We start from the raw sequence: 21,308 nt of genomic DNA on the forward strand, positions 1-21,308 counted from the left end.
AATTTAACGTAACAGGGATCTAAGCTGGTGCTTCTGTATAAGATTGTGTGCCGGCTGTGGTTCACCCACGTCAACTGGGGAGGGAGGTGCCAGCCTCCTGGCAGGTAGTGGGGAGGGGGGGCCTTGGGAGGGGTCCCAGTATGTCTTCGCGGTGATTCCAGGAATGTGAATTTCCACAGCTTAATTCACTTTAACATGCAAACGTTGGAAGATGTGTCAAACCATTGGTGCATCTATCTCAGAACTGGCTACGCCAAGGCTGGAGGACTTTTTCATGTTGCAGGTGTTGCTGAACTACAACTCCCAGCATCCCCAGAAGCATGGGCAAAAGCCAGGGGTGATGAGAGTTGTAGTTCAGCATCATCGAGAGGGCCAAATGTTTCCCACACCTATTCTGTGCTGAGTGGAGGTGGCTTTTCAGGGTTTCAGGCAGTGTGTGGTAGTGTATCTTTTACCAAAAGAACAATCTTTTTTTACATCAGTCAAAAACTGCAAACAAACCCAGGAAAGATAGAAACTTCAGCGGTGCAGAACAAGGGGCCATCCTTGCTATGAAAATAAGTGTGCCCCTATTTTGATCTGTCACTGGGGAACTTTTTTTTTTTTTTTCATTTTCTGTTGCATGAGATTTTTCAGCTGTTCTTATATGTTCTTTCAATGCTGATTTCAAATCTGAAATCGATTTTTGTGTACGTGCTATAGCTATCTTTCAATTTCCGACTTTTGCCAATATGTCATATTTACACTGGGGATAAGTGGACACTGACATGTTGATCTACCCTAACCACATGGTAATTATTGTTTTGCCAACTTAATTTTTCTTTATTTTTATAGTTGTGTAAATATGACATATCGGCAAAAGTCGGAAACTGAAAGATAACTATAGCACGTACATGTTGAAAAATCTCATGCAACAGAAAATGGGGAAAAAAGTGTTCCCCAGTATACTATGTACATTTTTTTGCATACCTCCAGCTGTACATAGATATACATGTCATTTTCAATGCTATACATGTCATGTTCAATGCTATATAAGTCACTTACATTTATACTCATATTGTACTACTTTGGCTATCTGTTTAATAAAATATTGAATTCTTGCATTGTGAAAAACAAAGATGATAGTGAAAAGTGAAAAACATGAATTGCAAAAAAACAGCAACTACAGCTTACAGAACAAAACCAACTTCAGATATGAAATCAGCATGTCGAAATTAGGTTAGAACAACTGCAGGTGTCAATGCAACAAAAAATTTGTTTCCCAGTGAATCTCCATGTTGGGCAAAAGATTACTGTGCTGCAGGGGGTTGGACTAGATGACCCTCGTGGTCCCTTCCAACTCCATGATTCTGTGTTTCAACACATACAGCCCTTGCAAGGAAGGCTGCCTGGCTGCCCCAAGGCCCAGCACCCTTCCACCTCCTTCCCTTCCTGCTCCGGTTAACACATTTCCCGTCTGAAATCTGGAGTGGTCAGCTGCCTGCACAGCTCAGCCAGCAAATGTTTGTGCCAGGGCTTAAAGCACTCCTCCCCGTCTGCCCCCTGAAACCCCAGGCTGCATTTGGGCTTGCTCCGGACCAGATGTTCCACAGCCTGCACATTGCCTTGGCGAGGGGAGTAATCTGCGCCCGACGGGATTACCGTTCTGTCCGGTCTTAACATCTGCAGCAGGACGCCAGCCCCCAAACTCCCAGGCAGCACCGCTTGGACACACAAAGCAGAAGCAGAGAGCCTGGTAAGAACTTTTTTTTATGGCATCTCTGCAGCATGGGAGTTGGTGGCCCTTGCGAGGCTCCTTTTTGGGGAGGTAGGGGTGGTTTTGCTTGTTGGATTCTTCTGGGCCATTCTCAAATTAAGAAGTCTACCGGAACGGAATTGGGGAGGTGGGCAGTGCCCCTGTAGCCCCAAGTGCCTGGCTAGCACCAGAGCACCCATTTAAGTTTCCTTGGGCTTTTAGAGACATGAAAGTCCAGAGGAAGACATCCTACCTGCAAATATAGGAGGAGGGAAAGGTGATGAAGATTTATCGGAGGCCATGGGAACTTTCAGAGCATCTGCTTCCCAGGTCTCCCAATCAACTAAGGAGCCCTATTCTAACTGATCCTACCTCTCTTGCAGGGGCCATCTCCCTGGATTTTTAGAGATATCGGTGGACGCCATGAAGGAAAAACTGTAGCGAGCTATGGAAGGCCTGCAGCTTCGGGTAAGCCTCAATAAGAAGGAGGGGAGGGGAGAAGGAGTCTGCGGCTGCCCTCTGGGTGCAGCAACCTGGGCTCTCCGATAAGAAGGCCAGGTCTGCCATCCTCCTCCTTATTTCTCATTTGCATAGGTTAATTTATGTATCTGCAAGTTAACTGCTGCCTGGGGGCGAGTCTGAACAACTGAGGGGGGAAATGATGGAGGAAAACAAAACAACCCAACAGTCAGGAGGGGAACACAGCCAAGGTGGTTTTTAAAACAAATCATCGCAAGTGCAGTTCTGCAAATTTGGCACTTTGGGGAAGAGCTGTAGCTCAGCAGTAGAACTCCTGTTTCACAGGCAGAAGCCCTGTTCAGTCCCCAGCATCTCCAGATTGGGCATTCAGTGTCCCTGCTTTGAAACCCTGGAGAGATGCTGCCAGTCCGAGTTGACAATAGTGAGCTAGGATGGACCAGTGATCTGCATTTTAGGCAGCTTCATGTGTTCCATAGATATCATTGGTCATCTCCTTCTGGGCACGATAAACAGCACAAATATTTAACTCTTTATTGCGTCATGCCATAGGATGTGTGGTGCAATGTAGGGCAGAAAGCAGAATGAGGGTTTCTTTTCTTTTCTTTTTTAATAAAAAACCCCTATATATTAATATTTTATTAAGAAAAATATCATTTACAAAAAAGAGTGAAAAAGAAGAAAGAAAATGTGAGAATGGAAAAAAGAAACAATACTGTTACATTACCATACATTAATATACAAATATGTATATTCTTATTATCCTAATCCACATATTCTTTTCAATAACCTAATATATTCTGTATAAATGCATTCCAAATTTCATTGTATTTATCCAAAGACAGTCTGTGTCTGCAAGCTGTCCGTTCATATGTTGCCAATGTTGTCATGTTGCGACACCATTGAGTGAGCAGAATCGTACCTCTATTCTTCCAGTTCTTTAGTATCAGTCTCTTGGCTACCGTTAGGGCGCGTAGAATCCATTTTCACTGCCCTGTTGTCAATTTCCATACAATGGGTACATAGCTCAAGAACATATTGACCTCTGAAAAATCTTACTTTTCCCCATAGTGTCTTATTAATAGAGTTCAGCACCGTCTCCCAAAACATAGTAAGTGTGGGACACAGAATGAGGGTTTATCCTGCTATTGCATACCCACCTAGATTAGCTTCTACTAAATGCAATAGGAGTACCCTGAGAACAGGATCCTGCTGTTAGCTGGGGCTTCCTCCTTAACCAGATGGAGAGCCAGATGCAAAAGAGGATGGGATCCTGCACCTTTAGGAACCGTGTAGAGAGGGGGCTGCTGGTTTGCCTATGTTATGCATTTTTGTGTTTTTTTGTGAGAGCCAGTGTGGTGTAGTGGTTAAGAGTGATGGACTCGTAATCTGGGGAACCGGGTTCGCGTCTCTGCTCCTCCACATGCAGCTGCTGGGTGACCTTGGGCCAGTCACACTTCTTTGAAGTCTCTCAGCCCCACTCACCTCACAGAGTGTTTGTTGTGGGAGAGGAAGGGAAAGGAGAATTTGAGCCGCTTTGAGACTCCTTAAAGGGAGTGAAAGGCGGGATATCAAATCCAAACTCTTCTTCTTCTTCTTCTTTATATTGCAAACCACCCTGTGATCCTTGGATGAAGGGCGGTTTGGAAATTTAATAAATAAAATAAAGCTGGCATGGATGAGAAACTTGTAGACTGGCCCATGCCTACGCCCATACTAAATAACATGATTTTAAAAAATAAAATCAGTGAAGAAGCCTACAGTCTTGCTTTCACCCTGCCTATTATTGGGAATGGTGACGCAGAGGGTCAGCTGCCCATCAATAGGTGGAATCACCTCCTGAGATACTTCGTCTATTGTGAGGCAGTGTGGTGCAATGGTTAGAGTGGTTAGGATCTGGGAGAGACTGGGATTCAAATCATCATGCAGCCATGAAGCTCACTGGGTGACCTTGGCAAGGTCACTGCCTCTCAGCCTGACCTACCTCACTGGGTTGTTGTGAGGATTAAACGTGGGAGGGGGAAGAACCAAGCACACCCTGAAGAAAAGGTGGAATGTTAATGCAATAAATAGATAAATCAGAGCCAGTGACAGACAGAGAGTTTTGCACAAACAGCCTGCTGAGTTCTACAAGGGGCAACACTGAGACTTAAGGAGGCCCTGCTAACAGGCAGGGCCAATCCCTGGATTGGTTGCAAATAAGGAGGCAGGCAGGTGGGGATTAATGGAGTAGCCTCTGCTGGTCTTCTGGCATTTGGTTACGGAAATATACGGTGGAGGGGATGTGGGGATGAGCACACCGGCTCCCGCTGCATGTTGCTGCTCTGATCACCTTCCATCACTTGTGAAGTGAGGTGCTTGCTGTCCTGGCAGAGGCTCCCCCTCCCACTGTGTTTTAGAACCCCAGGCTCAGCCCAAGACATTTGACTCCTTGTGGTGCAAAGGACAAGCTTGAAGGGCTGTATCTCATGTGCTTTCCATGCCAAAGGTCCCAGGTGCCATCCCCAATATGCTCAGGTAGGTCTGGGAAAGATTCTAGCTTGGAACCCCAGAGAGTCGCCCCAAGTCGCTGTACAAAATGCAAAACTTAGATGGACCTGGCTCAGTATAAAGCAGCTTCTTGTGTTCCTGTGGTGCTGCCCAGATTTCACATGCAGAATCTGACCACATGGGCAGTTGGATCTTATGTCAGCAATGGCAATAGGACAGCATCCTCCATTGTATTCCAAGGCATCAGGCTATTGTGTGCAGAACAGGACTTGGGAAGTGTGGTGGGAAGACTGTTGCTACCACCATACTCTCCAACATTTATCCAGTGAAAATAGAGATGTCCTAATCATTCATTCATTCATTCATTCATTCATTCATTCATACCCAGCCCCATCTGACTGGGTTGCCCCAGCCACTCTGGGCGGTTTGCAACATGTATATAAAAACATAATAAAACATTAAGCATTTAGAAACCTTACCTATGCAGAGCTGCCTTCAGATGGCTTGGGGGTTGGATAACTTCATACCCTCCAACATTTCTCTGGTGAAAATAGGGACTTCCTACCATACCCTTCAACATTTCTCTGATGGAAATAGGGTTGTCTTAAGTAAAAGCGGGACATTCCAGGATCAAATCAGAAACTGGGACGGCTTTTGTAAATCCGGGACTGTCCCTGGAAAATAGCAACACTTGGAAGGTCTGCAAGCCAGGTTCTGCCACCTAAGGCAGCTGCCTCACTCTCCCTCATGGTAGGGCCGGCTCTGTAGAACTCAGATATTTTCACTTGTGCACCTAAATGGATGTTTTCATTGTTTCCACCCCTGCTTGCAAACCGTGCAGGAAGAGGAAGATTGAGGTTGTCTGATGGATCACTGGCCTAGATGTGCAGGATGACCTAGTACTGACTGGCTCCTTGCAAAAAAATATATGCTGGGCTATGCAGGCCTCATTCTGACCTTCATGTTCTTCAGCAGGCTGAGCATCTCTTGGTCAGTACAGATACGCTCTGCCTTAAGAAATCCTGACTGTGACTCTTGCTTTGTAATTTAAAGCGTGTTGATGGGCAGCGAGGATTCAAACAGAAAGAGAAAACAGACCACACAGGAGTGTAATCAGCCCCACAGGGATCTTGTTATAGGAGAGAAGGATGGGGCTGCCCATTGGCTGGGGTAATCCCCCGCCCCAGCAGATGCTAAGAGGAGATTGAAGGGGTTTTTTTATAAATAGCTGAGGTCAGCCCCCCCGCATTTTGCCTACATGGCTGAGAAGCATTAGAGAGAATTAATATGCAATCTCTCTGTGAGAGGGAAGTGCAAACTCCCCCTCCCCATTCTCGCAGGATTAATCCCTGCTCCTCGATGAAAGCAGTGGTGCTTCTGGGAAGCCAGAATGGCTGAAAGGGAACCAACAGGAGAATCCAAACTCCAGGCAGGCAGCAGGGGGACATGATGGAGAGGCAGGTCTCAAGCTGCCATCACAGAAGGTCGCCGGTTTGAATCCCCACGACGGAGCAAGCTCCCGTTGCTCTGTCCCAGCTCCTGCCAACCTAGCAGTTCAAAAGAACACCAGTGCAAGTAGATAAATAGTTACCACTCTGGCGAGAAGGTAAATGGCATTTCCATGCACTCTGACTTCTGTCACGGTGTCCCGTTGCACCAGAAGTGGTTTAGTCCTGCTGGCCACATGACCCAGAAAGCTGTCTGCGGGCAAATGCCGGCTCCCTCAGCCCAAAAGCGAGATGAGCGCCACAACCTCATAGTTGCCTTTGACTGGAATTAACTATCCAGTGGTCCTTTACTTTTTTTTTTACTTTCACAGGCCCATCACTCACACCAGACTGAGTGAAAGGTAGGCAGGGAGCCAGGCAAATCACTGCAGCAGCCATGGTAGCAGTGGGACCCTGCTCCTCCCATGCCTGGAATGCCCCAGTTTTGAACTTCCTGCGGGCTCCTGCTGGCAGCAATCCTGCACTAATGGAGCCATACTGGCTCACTTCTCAGGCAGAAGCTGGCAGAGACTGACATTGCAGGGTGCAGACAGACACACCTGCCCCAATCCTCAGCCCAGCACAAATGTTTTCATTATTATTATTGCAGCTTAGGGGGATCAAAGGGGACAACTCCATGGTAGAACATCTGCTTTGCATGCAGAAGGTCCCAAGTTCAATCCCCAGCAGCATCTCCAGGTGGGCCTGGAAAAGGCTCCCTTCCTGAAACCCCCAAGAGCTGCTGCCAGTCAGTGTAGGCAATGCTGAGCTAGATGGACCAATGATTTCCTATGTTAACAAAGAAGACCCAGTAGGGTGGCAACCGGTGGAGCACCAGCCTTGGTAGGGATGTTTCCATGGCTATGGAACTGCAGCCAGAAGGACCAGCAATGTGCTCTCCTTTCATGATGCCCCAGCCTTGGTCATCGAATCGTAGTATTGTAGAGCTGGAAGGGACCGGAAAGGTCATCCAGTCCAACCCCCTGCAATGCAGGAATCTTTTGCTTAATGTGGGACTCGAACCCACAACCCAGAGATTAAGAGTCTCATGCTCAACCGACTGAGCTATCTCAGCTTCCTTAGTTGCCCTTGCTCTTATACATTCAGAATACTGTATATGGGTGAAAATGACTTTGGGGGGGGGGGATGCCATTAAAGAAAACAGCTCTCAAAAATGTTTGTGGTAGGATTAATGTAAGGGATGTCACCAACTAAATTGGACTCAGAGAAGACCCATTAAAATCGATGAACCAAATTTAGCCATGTCTGTTCAATTCAGTGGGACTAATCGGACTAGCGTTGGATATAATCCTGTGTTTCTGACTAATGCCCGTGAAGCCTTTTAAAATGCAATGAAGCAACTGCAAATTGATGCAGAAATGTGGAAAAACTGGATTTAAGATTGGAAAAATGGGAGAAATCGAAACTGACCGGTGGGATGTCCAGCATCAAATGCGGAGCTAAGCAGACATAACCCTGATCTCCCCTCTATCCATTTAGCAAATGTGTGGAGACAAATGTCTCTGTGGCTGCGGGGTTAATCGAGAATGTGGACAGGTTTGGCAGAGTGCAAAGCAGGGCAAACCCAAAGGAATCCTAAAGGGACATAATGGCAGAAACATTTCCCACTCTGCTGCCATGTTCTGAGACCAAAAAAAAGAGTCATTTATGGGGGAGAATCCGTGGATGTCAGAGGAAATAAACACTCCATTCTCACCCTCTAATTCATCCTTAACAAATCCCCATGTTTGTGTTACAGCAGCAAAGTCTTGGTTTGGAAACCCTATATTTTTCCAAGATAGCATGTTGTTTCACCTTGAGTTGCACAACTATGCTATTCACAACAACCCTTTTTTAAAATAAAAATAAAGCAACTCTAAGTATTCCCCCATTCCCCTGAGTTTGCTCAGATTGCACCCTGGCTGGTTTTAAAATTGATATCGCTGGTTGTTTCAGTGGCTCTGTTGGTTTCCTTTAACATGCCGGAGTGAAATTACACTGCGGTGAACTCACATGAGCGAATCTGTTAGGGGTTGGGCTTGTTTTTGCTTTCCCGTCTGCAGGAGATTCGAGGGAACTCCCTGTTTTGTATTAACATAGCCCAGTGGTGGGGCATCTCCCTTGCCTGCAGAAGGTCCCAAATCCAAACCCCTTGAGGGCTGGGAGAAACCCTTGCCTGAAAACCTTGGAAAGCTTCTGCCAGTCAGTGTAGACAGCACTGAGCTAGCTGGACCAATGGTTTGACTCAGTATATTGCAGTTTCAAATGTTCCCTTATGGGAATGTCCAGGGCCCAGACACTGGTGTGGGATCCACAGGGTGAGATACTGCTGTGCAAAGAGACAGTGTGTGTGTGTGTGTGTGTGTGTGTGTGTGTGTGTGTGTGTCTGTGTCTGTATCTGTATCTGTGTCTGTGTACTGGAATGAGGCAGCTTGACAGGAGAATCCAGTTCTTTGGAGTCAGTGTCTGCCAGGCTGCAGGGATCCCAGAGCACATAAACAGAGCACACAGCAGCTTACGCCCCCTCCCCCAGGGGGTTTAGCCAAGGAAATCTCTGGCTTTCACCCTGTTGGCAGGGCCATGGGGTCCCTGAGGACAGTGGTGAGAGGGGGAGGCCTGCAGCTGGTGCGGTGTGTGTGTGTGTGTGGGAAATGCCAAAAGGGGACTGGAGCAAACCCACAACAGCCAGAATCAGCAACGGTGTCCACAGCGCATGGTGGAGAGTCGTCCTCTAATGGGTTGCAGCTCCATTGTGGATGACAGCTTGCCCATTATGGCATTGCCCGGAAGACCTCGAGACTGCAGAAGGAGGGAGTGCCTTCTGTTGGGCTTGCAGTAGCCCCAGTTCCTGCTGGTAAGGCTGGGCAAGGGCTGGGGAGGTGGCACCCAGGGATGGGCAAAGCAGTCGCTTTCAGTTTCTCTCTGCTTCTTGCTATTTCTCCAAACTTAAGTTTAGTTCTTCTCATTTCCACATCCATTTTTCTAAAATGTCCCTATTGAAAATTTGCAGCATATGAGGGAGAATTCTATGCACATGTAAGCAATTTAGCCCCAAATACCCCATCCCCCTTTTTTTTTGCAAAGCCATTTTTCTGTATGCTATTTAGCAAGTAAGGCGCATTGTACCCCAGCAGATACATTTCCATGCTCATTACTTAGCTGGAGAACTGCATGGCAAAATTCAGACAAATGTGGATGTCAAAGTATGGATACATATTTTTTCCATAACATTTGAATTAGGTAGGTACCCAGGTTGTCTACATTTAGTCAGAGTTGAGAAAGCTATTGTAGAAGTTTCCATCACAAGGGATACTTTTTATTATTACAAAGGTTTCTTTGGGATTTGCAGTCTCTCTCTCTCTCTCTCTCTGTGTGTGTGTGTGTGTTATGGGAGGGAGGGAGGGAGAGATCCAACAGAAAATAATTGACACCTACCCTAAACTAAAATTTCCAAGTTCCTTGAGGGAATCCTATGCCACTAAAAATTCTATAGAGCTGGTATAAATTTGTATCCTAGATATACCCTCTCTTTCTCACTTCCCCCCATGCTTGTTAACTGCTATTTAGTTGGGGGAGGGATGTGATGATGTTGAAGTGGTCCACCGTAGGGCTTGCAGCAATTCCCTTATGGGTCTCAACCCAAAAGATGAAGAAAATGGTCACGATCTAGGGGTGCCCATTACGTTCTCTGAAGCTGTGATGTTTTGGAAATGGGGGGTCTGCTTGAAACAATTTTGGACCAGGATATCTACAAGATCACCTCCCCTAACACAGACTAAGCTGATGTTTGAGATCTTCTGAAGAGACCCTGCTGGTTGTTCTGCAACCACTGGGTTGTCCCTTGAAGACAATCAGCGAGGCAGACAGGAATGACATTTAAACACCTCTTTAAAACTTAGTTTCCCCAAAGTTTCCTCAATTCTGACTCCTGCACCTCTGCTTTCTACACTGCTTGTTTTTAATTTCAATATGCATACATTTGATTTGTTTTTATCTTACTTTCTTTAACTAGGAAATGTTACTGAAAGTTACTGCTTTTTACAAAACTGTTTTTGTATCAAAGGCTTGGAGATTTTTTTTATTATGTTAGCTTGCCCACATTTCCTCTCTTCCTGCTGCTTCCCCCCGGGGAGCAAGCAGCAATTTGTGTTTTCTCTGGATTGCTGTTTGCTCCAATTTGGCACAAAAGAACGGGTTTTCCCTTGGAAAGGAAGGGAGCAAGGGGGAAACCACTCAGACCCGTGCTTTCTACACATGGGATGAGCGGAGGTGTGGATGAGCCCTTAATTTAAAGAATAGATGAGAACATAAAAAGAGCCCTGCTGGATCACCCCCATGGCCCATCTAGCCTAGCATCCAGTTCTTGCAGTGACCAACCAGATGCCTCCATGGGAACCCATAAATAAGACCTGAGTGCATCCACCTGGGATTCCCAGAAACCATTATTCAGAAGCATCACTGCCTCCAACATAGGAGGTCAAACAGAATCAGAAGAGTGTAGGAAACAGTTGGCCATTTCACCATTGGCGAAAAAGGTATCCTTTCATAAGGCCGGTGTTGGCTGATGCCCATTGAGATTGGTAGGGTGAAAAGCAGGGAGGCCAACAGTAGGGGGTGCCAGAGCCAAAGACAGGCAGAGTAAATGAATTCTAGTTTCGTCCCTCTCCTTGTATAGACAAAGAAGGGACCCTGCCCAAGCAAGCAATTTTTAGAGGGAACATATAAAGGGTCAAAGGTTGTCCTTACAGGGCACACACATACACACACACTTCCCAAGAACATAGAAAGTTGTCTTATACCGAGTCAGGTCATTGGTCCATATAGACCAGTATTGTCTACACTGGCTGGCAGTGGCTCTTCAGCATCTCAGGCCAGGGCCAGGAAATGTGGCAGGCACCTTCTGCTCTGTCACTGAGCTACGACCCTTTTCCCAGTGTCCTTCTTAAAATGTAATTCTCCATGCTGTGTGTAGTGTTCTGTGGTTTCAGCTGTGATTCTTAAAACCTTGCTAAATATCTCCTAAACATTGCTTCCAGCAGGCCTCTGGTGGCCACAGCCTCTTCCGGCTCTCTGCTATGGAAGTGAAGTTGATCCATGTGGCTCTCCTCGTCTTCTTCCTTCTCTCGGTTGCCATGACCAGCTGCTTCCTCTGGCAGTATAGCCTTCCCAAAGTGGAGCCCAGTAAGTATTGAACCAGGTGCCCATTCTGGCCAAAGAGTTTCACGGCACTTCTCATCAGAAGAGTGTGGAGGGGGCCAGAGTAGCAGGGGGGAACCGTTTACAGGTTTTCTTTATAACACACACACATATGCACCATGTTCACACTTCTACCAGGCAACTAGGGATTTTTAAAGGAATTTAGTCTTTGCAAATTCTCATATCAGCTGACCTGACCTGCAGACTCCCCAAGTGTCCCTGTTTTCCAGGGACAGTCCCAGATTTATGGAAGCCATCCCAGTTTCTAATTTGATCTCAGGATGCCTATTTCCTATTTTCATTGGAGAAATGTTGGAAGGCATGGTGGGACATCCATATTCGAGAAATGTTGGGGAGGTCTGGAGTGATGCTGCACCCTGAGCCGAGGAGATAAGTAACTATGCAACTTTTAGAAGACATCTGAAAGCAGCCCAGTGTCGGGAAGTATTTTAATGCTGAATGTTTTATTATGTTTTTTTATGTATGTCGGAAGCCGCCCAGAGTGGCTGGGGCAACTCTGCAAGATGGATGCGGTTTAAATAATAAAGTTGTTGTTGAATAGGATGTCCCTATTTTCATCAGAGAAATGTTGGAGGGTGTGGATCTGCACTTCCTGGACTAGTGTGCAGATCAGATTCCACGCTTCTCTAGTGTCCTGACGCAAGCCTTGGCTCAAAATGCACACAATATACAGTCATACCTCGGGTTACAGACACTTCAGGTTGTGTTTTTTTGGGTTACGGACCCGCCGAAACCCGGAAGTACCGGAATGGGTTGCTTCTGGGTTTTGGCTGTCGTGCATGTGCAGAAGCGCCAAATCACAACCCGCGCATGCACAGACGCACCGCTGCGGGTTGCAAATGTGCATCCCGCATGGATCATGTTTGCAACCCAAGCGTCCACTGTATATATATATATATATATATACACTGTATATGTATATATATATATATATATATATATATATATATATATATATATTATGATAAAACGAGAAAAAAGTGCCTAGAGAGAAACTATTTTTTTAACGCATATTTTTATGCAAAACCCATTTGACCACTTTTGATCTGCGGAACTGCCAGAGGCAGTTGGTAAACTGAAAATGGAAGGCATGCTTTTTCAATCAGGTTCTGCTGCTGCTCCCATCCAGGGGTGTGTGTGTGTGTGTGTGTGTGTGTGTGTGTGTGTGTGTGCATCTGCTTGGCCACTGTGAGAACTGAATGTTGAATTAGATGAGCCTTTGGTCTGATCTAGCATGTGGGCTTTTCTCATACACTTATAGAAATGCATTGCAAATGTTTTCTTGTTGCTTTATTTGAACTGCTCCGCTGCTGATTAACCATTGAGGAAAATGTTTATTATGTCTCTGCCTATTGTCTCAAACCTTTCCATGAAACACTATCTTAGCCGTTAATACCAGTGCCCCAGATTCCGTTAATTGGGGAAGTGATCTTTCCCCAATACAATGAAGCAGACAGCCTTGCCGCTGTCAATAGATTAGTAATTCTACATCTGCTTTCTCAACGTGCCCCTTTCCATTCCGGTTATATTAGCTGCTGGTAAAAGAGGTTTTCAGAACGCAGCTGGTGTTCTGAGCTCAATGGAGAGGCTGCGAAGGAGGCAGAGGGAAGGGAGACAAAAGCTGGGTGGAGGGGAGAGTGTCCTTGTTTGGCTTTTAGGCTGCCTTCCCTGGCTTTGCAGCACCCCTAACAATTCAGCATCATTACGCTTGCAAATAAGCGGGTTTTTATTTTCATTCTATTATTATACACATGCAGCTTAAGCTCCCAACAACCTCTCACTCAGTAACAGCCAAGATAAAAGAGAGTGGTGTCAATTTAAAAGGCTGGGAGAATCTTAGAATCATAGAGTTTGAAGGGATTCCCCCAGAGGTCATCTAGTCCAACCCCCTTCGATGCAGGAATAATTGTCGAAGATCCAAAAGCTGGGGCCTATATGCATCAGCTTCCAGGTTTTCCATGGGTGTGTTTGTTTTCCCCTTGGAAGCTCCATTGGCCCTGTTTGATAGGAAGACAGTAGAAAGGAGGATGGCCAATTCAGATATTATTGATTTGAAATGTTTGTTCCTTTATTACGGCATTTATGTCACAGCTTTCAAGGTGTCTCCATTCAATCCTGTGAGGTCAGCCAGGCTGAGAGACAGTGCCTGGCTCAAGGTCAGCCAGAGAGCCTCATGGCTGAGTGGAAATTCGAACCCTGGTCTCCCAGGTCCTAGTTTGATACTCTAACCACTACAACACACTGCCTCTCAAATTCCCTAAGCACCTGAACCATGGCATTCCCACCAATCTGTCTCTGTTTCTGTTCATAGCCCCATCAGTGATGGAGGTCAGGCCAGAAGCGGTACAGATGTGTCCCCGTTACCCAGACCCCGTGCCTTTGGACCACCCAATCCCAATACTGAAGGATGCCCTCGAAAAGGTACGTTGTGGTGAGACTTATGGAGGGTGAAAGCTTAGCTTTTTTTTTTTCATTTCTGCAAGTCTATCCAGGCATGCGATTTCTATCATGCAACTTTGCGATTTTATGAAGTGTAATGGTTTTAAGAGAGCTGGTTTTATTTGTATTTGCTGCGTTAACTTCCTCTTGTTTTTATTGGCCTTTCTTAATGGATTTTCCTCTTTTAGGTTGGCCTTTGTAAACTACTTAGGGGGATCTTTCATCAAGTTAAGGGGTATACACAATGGGTTAAAGAAAGAAAGTCCCGAGCGAGAGGGGGAAGCCCTGCCATCCTCTGAGCTGGCTTCGTGATATCAACCAATATCACGACTCCATCACTGGCCATTCAGAGTTTGAATAGGAAGCCTCGCTTTCGAATTAGCATTGCAGTTTTGTCTGATTGGCTACGTTTTGGGGCTGTTCAGAGTGTAAGTAGGAAGTACTGACTGGCCCAGGCTTAGCTCTCTGACATCATCACCCAAACAGAACAGGCTGACGTTATCACAATCTTTGTGTGATCTCTTATCATGCAGAGAGTTGGGCAGAGGGAATGGCACCCAGCAGAAAGCAGAAGCAATAAAGGAACAGCTGTGGAAAAGGAACAGTTCAGGTTTTCTCAGGGAGCATTTCTCATGGAGTTGAAAATTCATTGCAACCTTAGTGATTAGCTATCACTCATAGATGGGTAATCCAAAGATATCCCATCATAAGAAGCAAAGAAATATATGAGAGAGAGAGAGAGAGAGAAATGATGATGATAGTGATGGTGATGAAGGCCTCTGATTCTCCATTCTTTACCCTTCTCAAATCTCCTGCAGGTAGACACGCTTCTCCGTCACAAAATCCGGAGCCCTGGCCTGCCAGCTCTGTCAGCCATCGTCATCTACAACGACACAGTACTATGGACAGGAAACTTTGGGAAACGCAACGGCTCCGACCCTTTCTCAGGCATCCCCAATGAATACACCATTTACAGGTGAGCCTGCTGCTCACTCCAGCTGGACAGGTGAGGCAAACGGCCTGAGTCTCTTGTCTCAACGGCCTGCACATTTCTGTCTGCAGTGTCTTCTCTGAGAAAGACCCCTGCCTGCAACCCAAGAAACCCACAAACGGTCAGTGTAGTCATTTCTGAACTACACCAATGCTCCAGACTACATTCTTGGACTACGTGCTTCAATGACACTTTGAAGAAGAGGTTCCATTTCCAGCAAATGGTGTCCATGGGGAGGAGGTGTGAGGGAAATCCTTTGTTGTGGAATGTTTCCAAGAAAAGGAAGCTTTCCATGGGAAGTCCTTTGGTAGCCAACACAGCCTAGGGTAGCCTACATATCTGTTATTGGGCTACAATTCCCATCATACCTGACTATTGAATGTGGTTTAGCATGTGCTTTGCATGCAGAAGGTCTCAGATTCAATTCCTATCATCTCCAAGTAGGCCTTGGAAAGATTCCCTGTCTGAAACCCTGAAGAGCCTCTGCCAGTTGGTATAGACCAATGTTTCCCAAACTTGGATATCCAGCTGTTTTGGACTACAATTCCCATCATCCCAGGAATGATGGGAGTTGTAGTCCAAAAACAGCTGGAGACCCAAGTTTGGGAAACACTGGTACAGGCAATGTTGAACTAAGTGGACCAAAGATCTGACTTGGTATAAGCTAGCTGCCTGGGTCTGATTAGACCCGAAATCCAACCATGTCTGGAGGGTGTCCTATTTGCCTCCCCTGCTCCAGCTGATTATGCATTGTTTGTTTGTGCCTGGTAGGATTGCAAGCGTCTCCAAGATCTTCCCCACCATCATGTTGTACAAGCTGTGGGAGGAAGGGAAGGTGACATCACTTGATGACCCTTTAGAACGTTATGCCCAGAGCTTCACCATTAAGAACCCCCTAGGGCGGCTCAAAGAGTCGGAGCAGAGATACTCAGCGGATGGACTGATCTTCCTGGAGAAGGGATCACTGCCCCTCAAGCCGTCTCCAGTGACTTTGCGCAGAATGGCCAGTCAGCTCTCAGGTGAGGGATTGCACGTGTGGAGAGAACCTGTCAGGCCTTTGAGATGGAACCACACCGTGACCTCATTAGATGTCTATAAGCTTGTCTTTCTCCAGAAGTCTCCTTGGGAGAAGGATCCTACTTTTGTGAAGACTTGATTCCTGAGGAGTTCTTGTCTGCAGCCAGACACCTCTCTGGATGGAATGGGTTTTCTGTCAGTCTCATAAAAGGCCCCATCTCTCCCATGGGCTCAGGACTTGTTCAGCCTCACTTTCAGCAGCCAATCTCTCCCATAGTGCAGATGCCAAACCCCAAATAGTCTCATGTAAGGATCCTGGCTCTTCATCCTCAAACTGAGCCTGATCCAAAGCTTCGTGCTATTCCAGGGCCTCTGAGTCATCCTCTGATGAGGAATCCTCAGGCTGAGACATGAGTGCTGTTGGACTAAAACTCCCATCACCCCTTCCTATAGTTTGTATCTACTGGCTCTGGTTTTCCAAGTCTGAAATCCACTCCCCCTTGCTCTAAACCACCCAGATCAGGCAAGTGAGAGCCTATCACAAACCTCTTTCCCAACTGACATCAGTAGATAGTATGAGTGACTTCTCTTTCATGTCTCGGGTACTGCAGGTTTGCCCCGACGGCTGCGCTCAACCACTTTGTTGTGGAAGGGGACAACCCAAGAAGCATTGGCACTGTTGAAAGATGACGTCCTGGTGGCTGACCCAGGAACCAGGTGAGAATGCCTAGGACTTTGCACCATGTTTGGCCAAATTGAACCAAATTGGGCTGATTTGTGCCCTGTCTGGATCTGGTTGAAGCAGATACAGACCACTACAGCCGAATGGGTTGTTACAATTGGTACTGATTTGTAGCTCAAGCCAGATAGACTGTTTCCAAACTGTTGCAGTTATTAATTGCAACACCATATAAGGAGAACACAGGGGGAAGGGAAGAAGGGGAGCTATGGGAAAGCTGGAATGATTGTACCCTACCCAGCACTCTCTAATCACATTTCGAACGAGGGTTTGCAGTCCTCCAAGCCTATTTATCTAGTCCCTGAGAGTCTCCACGTTCCATGCCCCCTCCTTGGGTCACACCCCTCTCCAGCCCTCCTTGAGTGCATTTGGCTGACTGGAATGTGTCCTTGAACTGTGACAACATCTCTTGTTCGCCTGGATGGCAGAAGGAGAGATGTGTGTAGGTGTAGAAATTGCTAAGCTTTGTTTGGTCGCAATGTAGCCTACTGTATAAAGGTAAGTGTCACATCAATTGCCCTACCCAATTTGCCTTTGGCCCTGCTCACCACTGGCCTGAGGAACCCAGATGGTTGCATACAAAGGAATGCAACCATTGAAAAATCTCCCCACACCTGTTTTAAGGCTTCAAACAGTGAGACAACGATCTTACTTTACCTGGATATGTACAGGTGTAAAACAAAAGCTGGTTTCTCACTGTGACAGCTTTCTAGTTTACTAGTCCGGTTGAAGGGCTGAAATGGATTAGCCTGCAACCAAGGTTTTGTGTATTGCTGGATAGGCTCAAGGAGCTGATCCACGACAAACGCCACAGTTCTGGCTTTGACACCAAACGGTGATGTACGTGCTTCAGCTGTGAGAAATCGTCAAAGCAGCTTAGCTGATCCCTTTCCTCTCCTGTCCTTTCCTAAGATATTTTTTTGTAAGTGTTTAATCTCACAATGGATCTGGCTGCAATTCAGACCCCTTCAGTAGTATACATTCAGTAGGCAGTTAAGAGAGTGTGGGGAGGATGGAATGAAAAGCATATACTTACAATGTTGTCCTTCTGATGTGTATCCATCTACATCCTTTGGGGAAGTGGTGTAGCTTAGTAAACTCCCATTTTTCACACAGAAAGTTCCATCCATGTCGATCTCCAAGTAGGCTCCTGGTCTGAAATCCTGGAGAGCTGCTGCCAGTCAGTGTAGGCACACTGAGTGAGATGAACCAAGGGTCTGACAGCTTCCTATGTGATTGTGCAGACCATTGCATTGATATTCTTTTGAGTGAGATTTTTGGAAGCATACAGAGATCATAGAGTGTTGCTCGTTTTGGCAACTTTTCATTCATCCCCAAATTCCAGTTCATTCAATGATAGAACTGTAGAGTTGGAAAGGATCTGAGGGTCATCTAGTCCAACCCCCTGCAATGCAGGAATCTCAACGCAAACTTCATTATGTGCAAAACACAAAAATCATATAATTTATAGCATAAAATGAGTAAACATGCATAGAGTTATATGCAGTGATAGTCCTACTCAGAAAAGACCCATAGAAATTAAATGGCATGACTAACCCAAATGGAAACAGAAACCTTTTATGAATCTTTGCAACAGTGCAGATCCCATTATTTCTTTTGTCCCTGCCAGCCAATATGTAAGCCAAATATCACTTAGAAAACTCTTCCTGGGTCTTTTAGTAAAACAGCACCAAATAATCCATTTCACCCATCTCTGTAAAATTTGCATTAATAGAATAAGAAGATGCATTAGCACCATGCTAAGTTCCAGTTGACATTCTTTATCCATGTCTCTGTGATGCAGGTGGGATGACTGCATCAAGTATTTCAGGTCAAACTCAGTGGGCACCCTGGAAAAAAAGTTTGCTCCTTTCTATCCCTCTTTCTCTCTTCCCAGATGTCATTATAGCAACTTGGCTTTCTCGTTAATGGCCCACGTCCTAGCTGAACACGCTGCAGAAGGCGAGTACCAGCGCTGGGTTTCTGAGAACATCCTTGACCGCTTGGGGATGGAGGACACAGGCTTTGACATCACGCCTCCCATCCGCTCTCAGATGGCTGTGGGTTTCTACAGCAGCGGTCAGACAGCACCCCTCTATGACCTGGGCTGGTACAGACCTTCTGGGCAGATGTACTCCACAGCTGCTGACCTGGCCAAACTGGCCATGGTCTTCTTGGGCACATACCACCGGCGTCTCCTGGAGCCTGACACCGTGAAGACCATGCTGACCCCCCTCTTCAAGTGCTCCAGCGAATACTTTGCCAACAAGACCGGCACGCCCTGGGAGATCAACGAGCAACTGGGCTATGACATCATTAGGAAGGACGGTGACCTGGACGGCTATTCGGCCACCTTCTCCCTGGTCCCCAAGCTCCGCCTGAGTTTCATTGTGCTGATGGCTGGTCCCCGCCCTCGAGGAGACGTCGTAGCTCAGACCTACGAGTACCTGATCCCCGCCATGGAGTCCGCCTTCCGCGAGGCAGAGAAGAGCCTCAACCCACCTCCAAGCCCTACTCCTTACGTTGGCTACTACACCTATTCCAACCTGACTTTCTATGAGATTAAGGTTGGGGGCGGCGGAGTGCTGGTCATGCAGCAGTTTGGGCCGCACATCGAGGAGTTGATCCCGGAGAATTATCGGACCATCAAGCTGCATCACCTTGAGGACCGCGTCTTCCAGGTGGTGTTTGATAAGGAATTCCCATGCACACTGCACTTAGGCTCCGCCTCCGTGTCCCTGGAGACCCAGGATGGGCAGCTCTTCAATTTCTACCCTTTCGATCGCAAGGGCTTGTCCCCTGGCTTCGATGCTCCGGGTCTGAACACGTACAATGTCGTGCGCATCCAGCGCAAGCCAGTATTCTACAGTTAACTGCTAGCAGAAGTGGTGAGAGAGATATTTTCTACTCTGAGCTCCCTGTATCAACTTCCCCCAGGTCTGCTGTCCAACAACCAGGTTGCAGAAAAGAAAGGGCAAGGTGGCAAGGAACCGAGAACATCCAGCTCCGCCAATGGCTTAGCTTTCCTCTTCCTCTTCCCTCTCCAATACCCAACACAAACTCCACGGCTGTCTACTTGGACTTGCCCCAGTCACCTTATAGGTCACCAAGACACGAAAAGTTTGGGAGGCAGTTCCCTGCCCCCTGCAATAGCAGCACAGCTTCTAGGATCATGTTCTTGGGACACCTTCAAGTTCTCTCCATGCCTAGGTTCTGATCTAGGGGCAATCTCAAATCTTGGAGGAAAAGAGGGAGAAAGAGAGGGGGGAAATGCCTGGGCCCTTCAAAAAGGCCAGGCGTAGGGAAATCCTCTTCAGCCTGGGGTCTGCATTCCCTTCGTGAACTCCTTCCTGGGGTCATGTGCCTGGGTGGGCGGGGCCAGAGGCAAAAGCAGGTGGCTCAATGAATATGAGTGTTACATTTGTACAATAGACTAGGTGATAGACACATTCACATATCCCTTTCCATCCTCTATTCAGGCAAGCAGGAGCCATTTGAGTCCAAGGACACAGTACAGCCAGGCGAAAACACGAAAGGAATGCAAGGAAGCATTGGTGTGGGTGTGGCCTGGGAAGATGGGGGTGTGGCTGGGGAGGGTCAGCAGAGCCAGACAGAGAAACCTGGGAGTTTGCACTGAGCTCTTGGACCTGAGGTTGCCAACCCCTAATTGAAGCCCAGCCAGCCAGCAGTACATTGAGCCCATTGGCATCTCCATGGACTAGGGAAGTTTTGTGTGGACATAATAATAATAACAGCACAGGGTCAGCTGAGAGATGGAACAGAAGGTCATGGAATTGCTTCATAGCTTTGTACAAAACCTTGTAAATGGAACACAGTAGAACCACCATCATCCCGGACAGTCTCTGGATGCAGGATCTACCCCTAGAGTGTGGTGTTTCTGTAGATGAATGGTTGTGTCCTTTTTAATATACGATGTGAGTCTTGTTCGGATGTATTCACACCAGGGCAGTATGAAGAGATGGGTATTCATGGGATGGGAGAACTTGGGTGTGATTTGGGTCACCTAATGCACACCTTCCAAAATAGTGTGTTAACTGAAACACAGCCGTCCTTCAAAATCTGCGCTTCTTCAGATTTTGTGATGCCAAATAATGTGTGCAAAAAAAAAATGCATCTGTTAGGGGCAAGCGGGCCCCCAAAATGCATATATTCGTGAAATATTTGATGTATTACTGTATTTTAATATTTGGTTGGAAGCCACCCAGAGTGGCTGGGGAAGCCCAGCCAGATGGGTGGAGCATAAATAACAAATTATTATTATTATATTATTATAAATATAGAAATAATTGCATCAGGCAACATTTTGTACAGAAAGGGAGAAATTTGTGCTGAAACGCTGGTGGATTTACATGAGGACTTTTAAAAAATAAAAACAGCAAACTGATTTGGAAGTTCAACAGGAAAAATGGAGAGAAACCAAAATCAACAGATTCCATTCACCCCGGCTTAAAAATGTGTGTTTCAGTTTGAAGAAGGATGTTTGCAGGCATAGTGAGGGAATGGGGCTGTTCATGGCTTTGGTCCCGTAAATGTATTGCGCAGGAATATAAAACCTCTTGTAAAATATACCCTTCCAATAAAACACTTTGGTCTGAATGGATTGCTAAGTGTTGGGTCGACAATCTTTTTGCACTCATTTTAAAAAAATGAATTCTTATCTTGTGGCTGGCTGATGGCAATAGCGTGCGGGTGTTG

At 46.5% G+C, this 21,308-nt stretch overlaps 1 protein-coding gene across 1 annotated transcript; it reads left to right on the forward strand.

Annotated features, from left to right (window-relative positions):
- The first annotated feature begins 1,616 nt into the window (after positions 1 to 1,616).
- LACTBL1 (lactamase beta like 1) lies at positions 1,617 to 20,752 on the forward strand. Its single transcript, XM_083454553.1, has 8 exons — positions 1,617 to 1,735; positions 2,119 to 2,203; positions 11,229 to 11,370; positions 13,718 to 13,827; positions 14,664 to 14,821; positions 15,608 to 15,855; positions 16,465 to 16,570; positions 18,490 to 20,752. The coding sequence occupies exons 2-8, from the start codon at positions 2,183 to 2,185 to the stop codon at positions 19,463 to 19,465; spliced, it is 1,761 nt and encodes a 586-aa protein (XP_083310679.1). The 5' UTR covers positions 1,617 to 1,735; positions 2,119 to 2,182; the 3' UTR covers positions 19,466 to 20,752.
- Positions 20,753 to 21,308: the final 556 nt, after the last annotated feature.

The sequence above is a fragment of the Podarcis tiliguerta genome (assembly GCF_965153285.1).
Source record: "Podarcis tiliguerta genome assembly, chromosome: 8".
NCBI classification, from domain to species: domain Eukaryota; kingdom Metazoa; phylum Chordata; class Lepidosauria; order Squamata; family Lacertidae; genus Podarcis; species Podarcis tiliguerta.

Coding starts and splice junctions, on each gene's coding strand:
- LACTBL1 (XM_083454553.1), top strand. CDS start 2,183: ATGGAAGGCCTGCAGCTTCGG. Junction 15,856..16,464: donor AATGGCCAGTCAGCTCTCAG/GTGAGGGATTGC, acceptor CGGGTACTGCAG/GTTTGCCCCGACGGCTGCGC. Junction 16,571..18,489: donor GTGGCTGACCCAGGAACCAG/GTGAGAATGCCT, acceptor CTCTCTTCCCAG/ATGTCATTATAGCAACTTGG.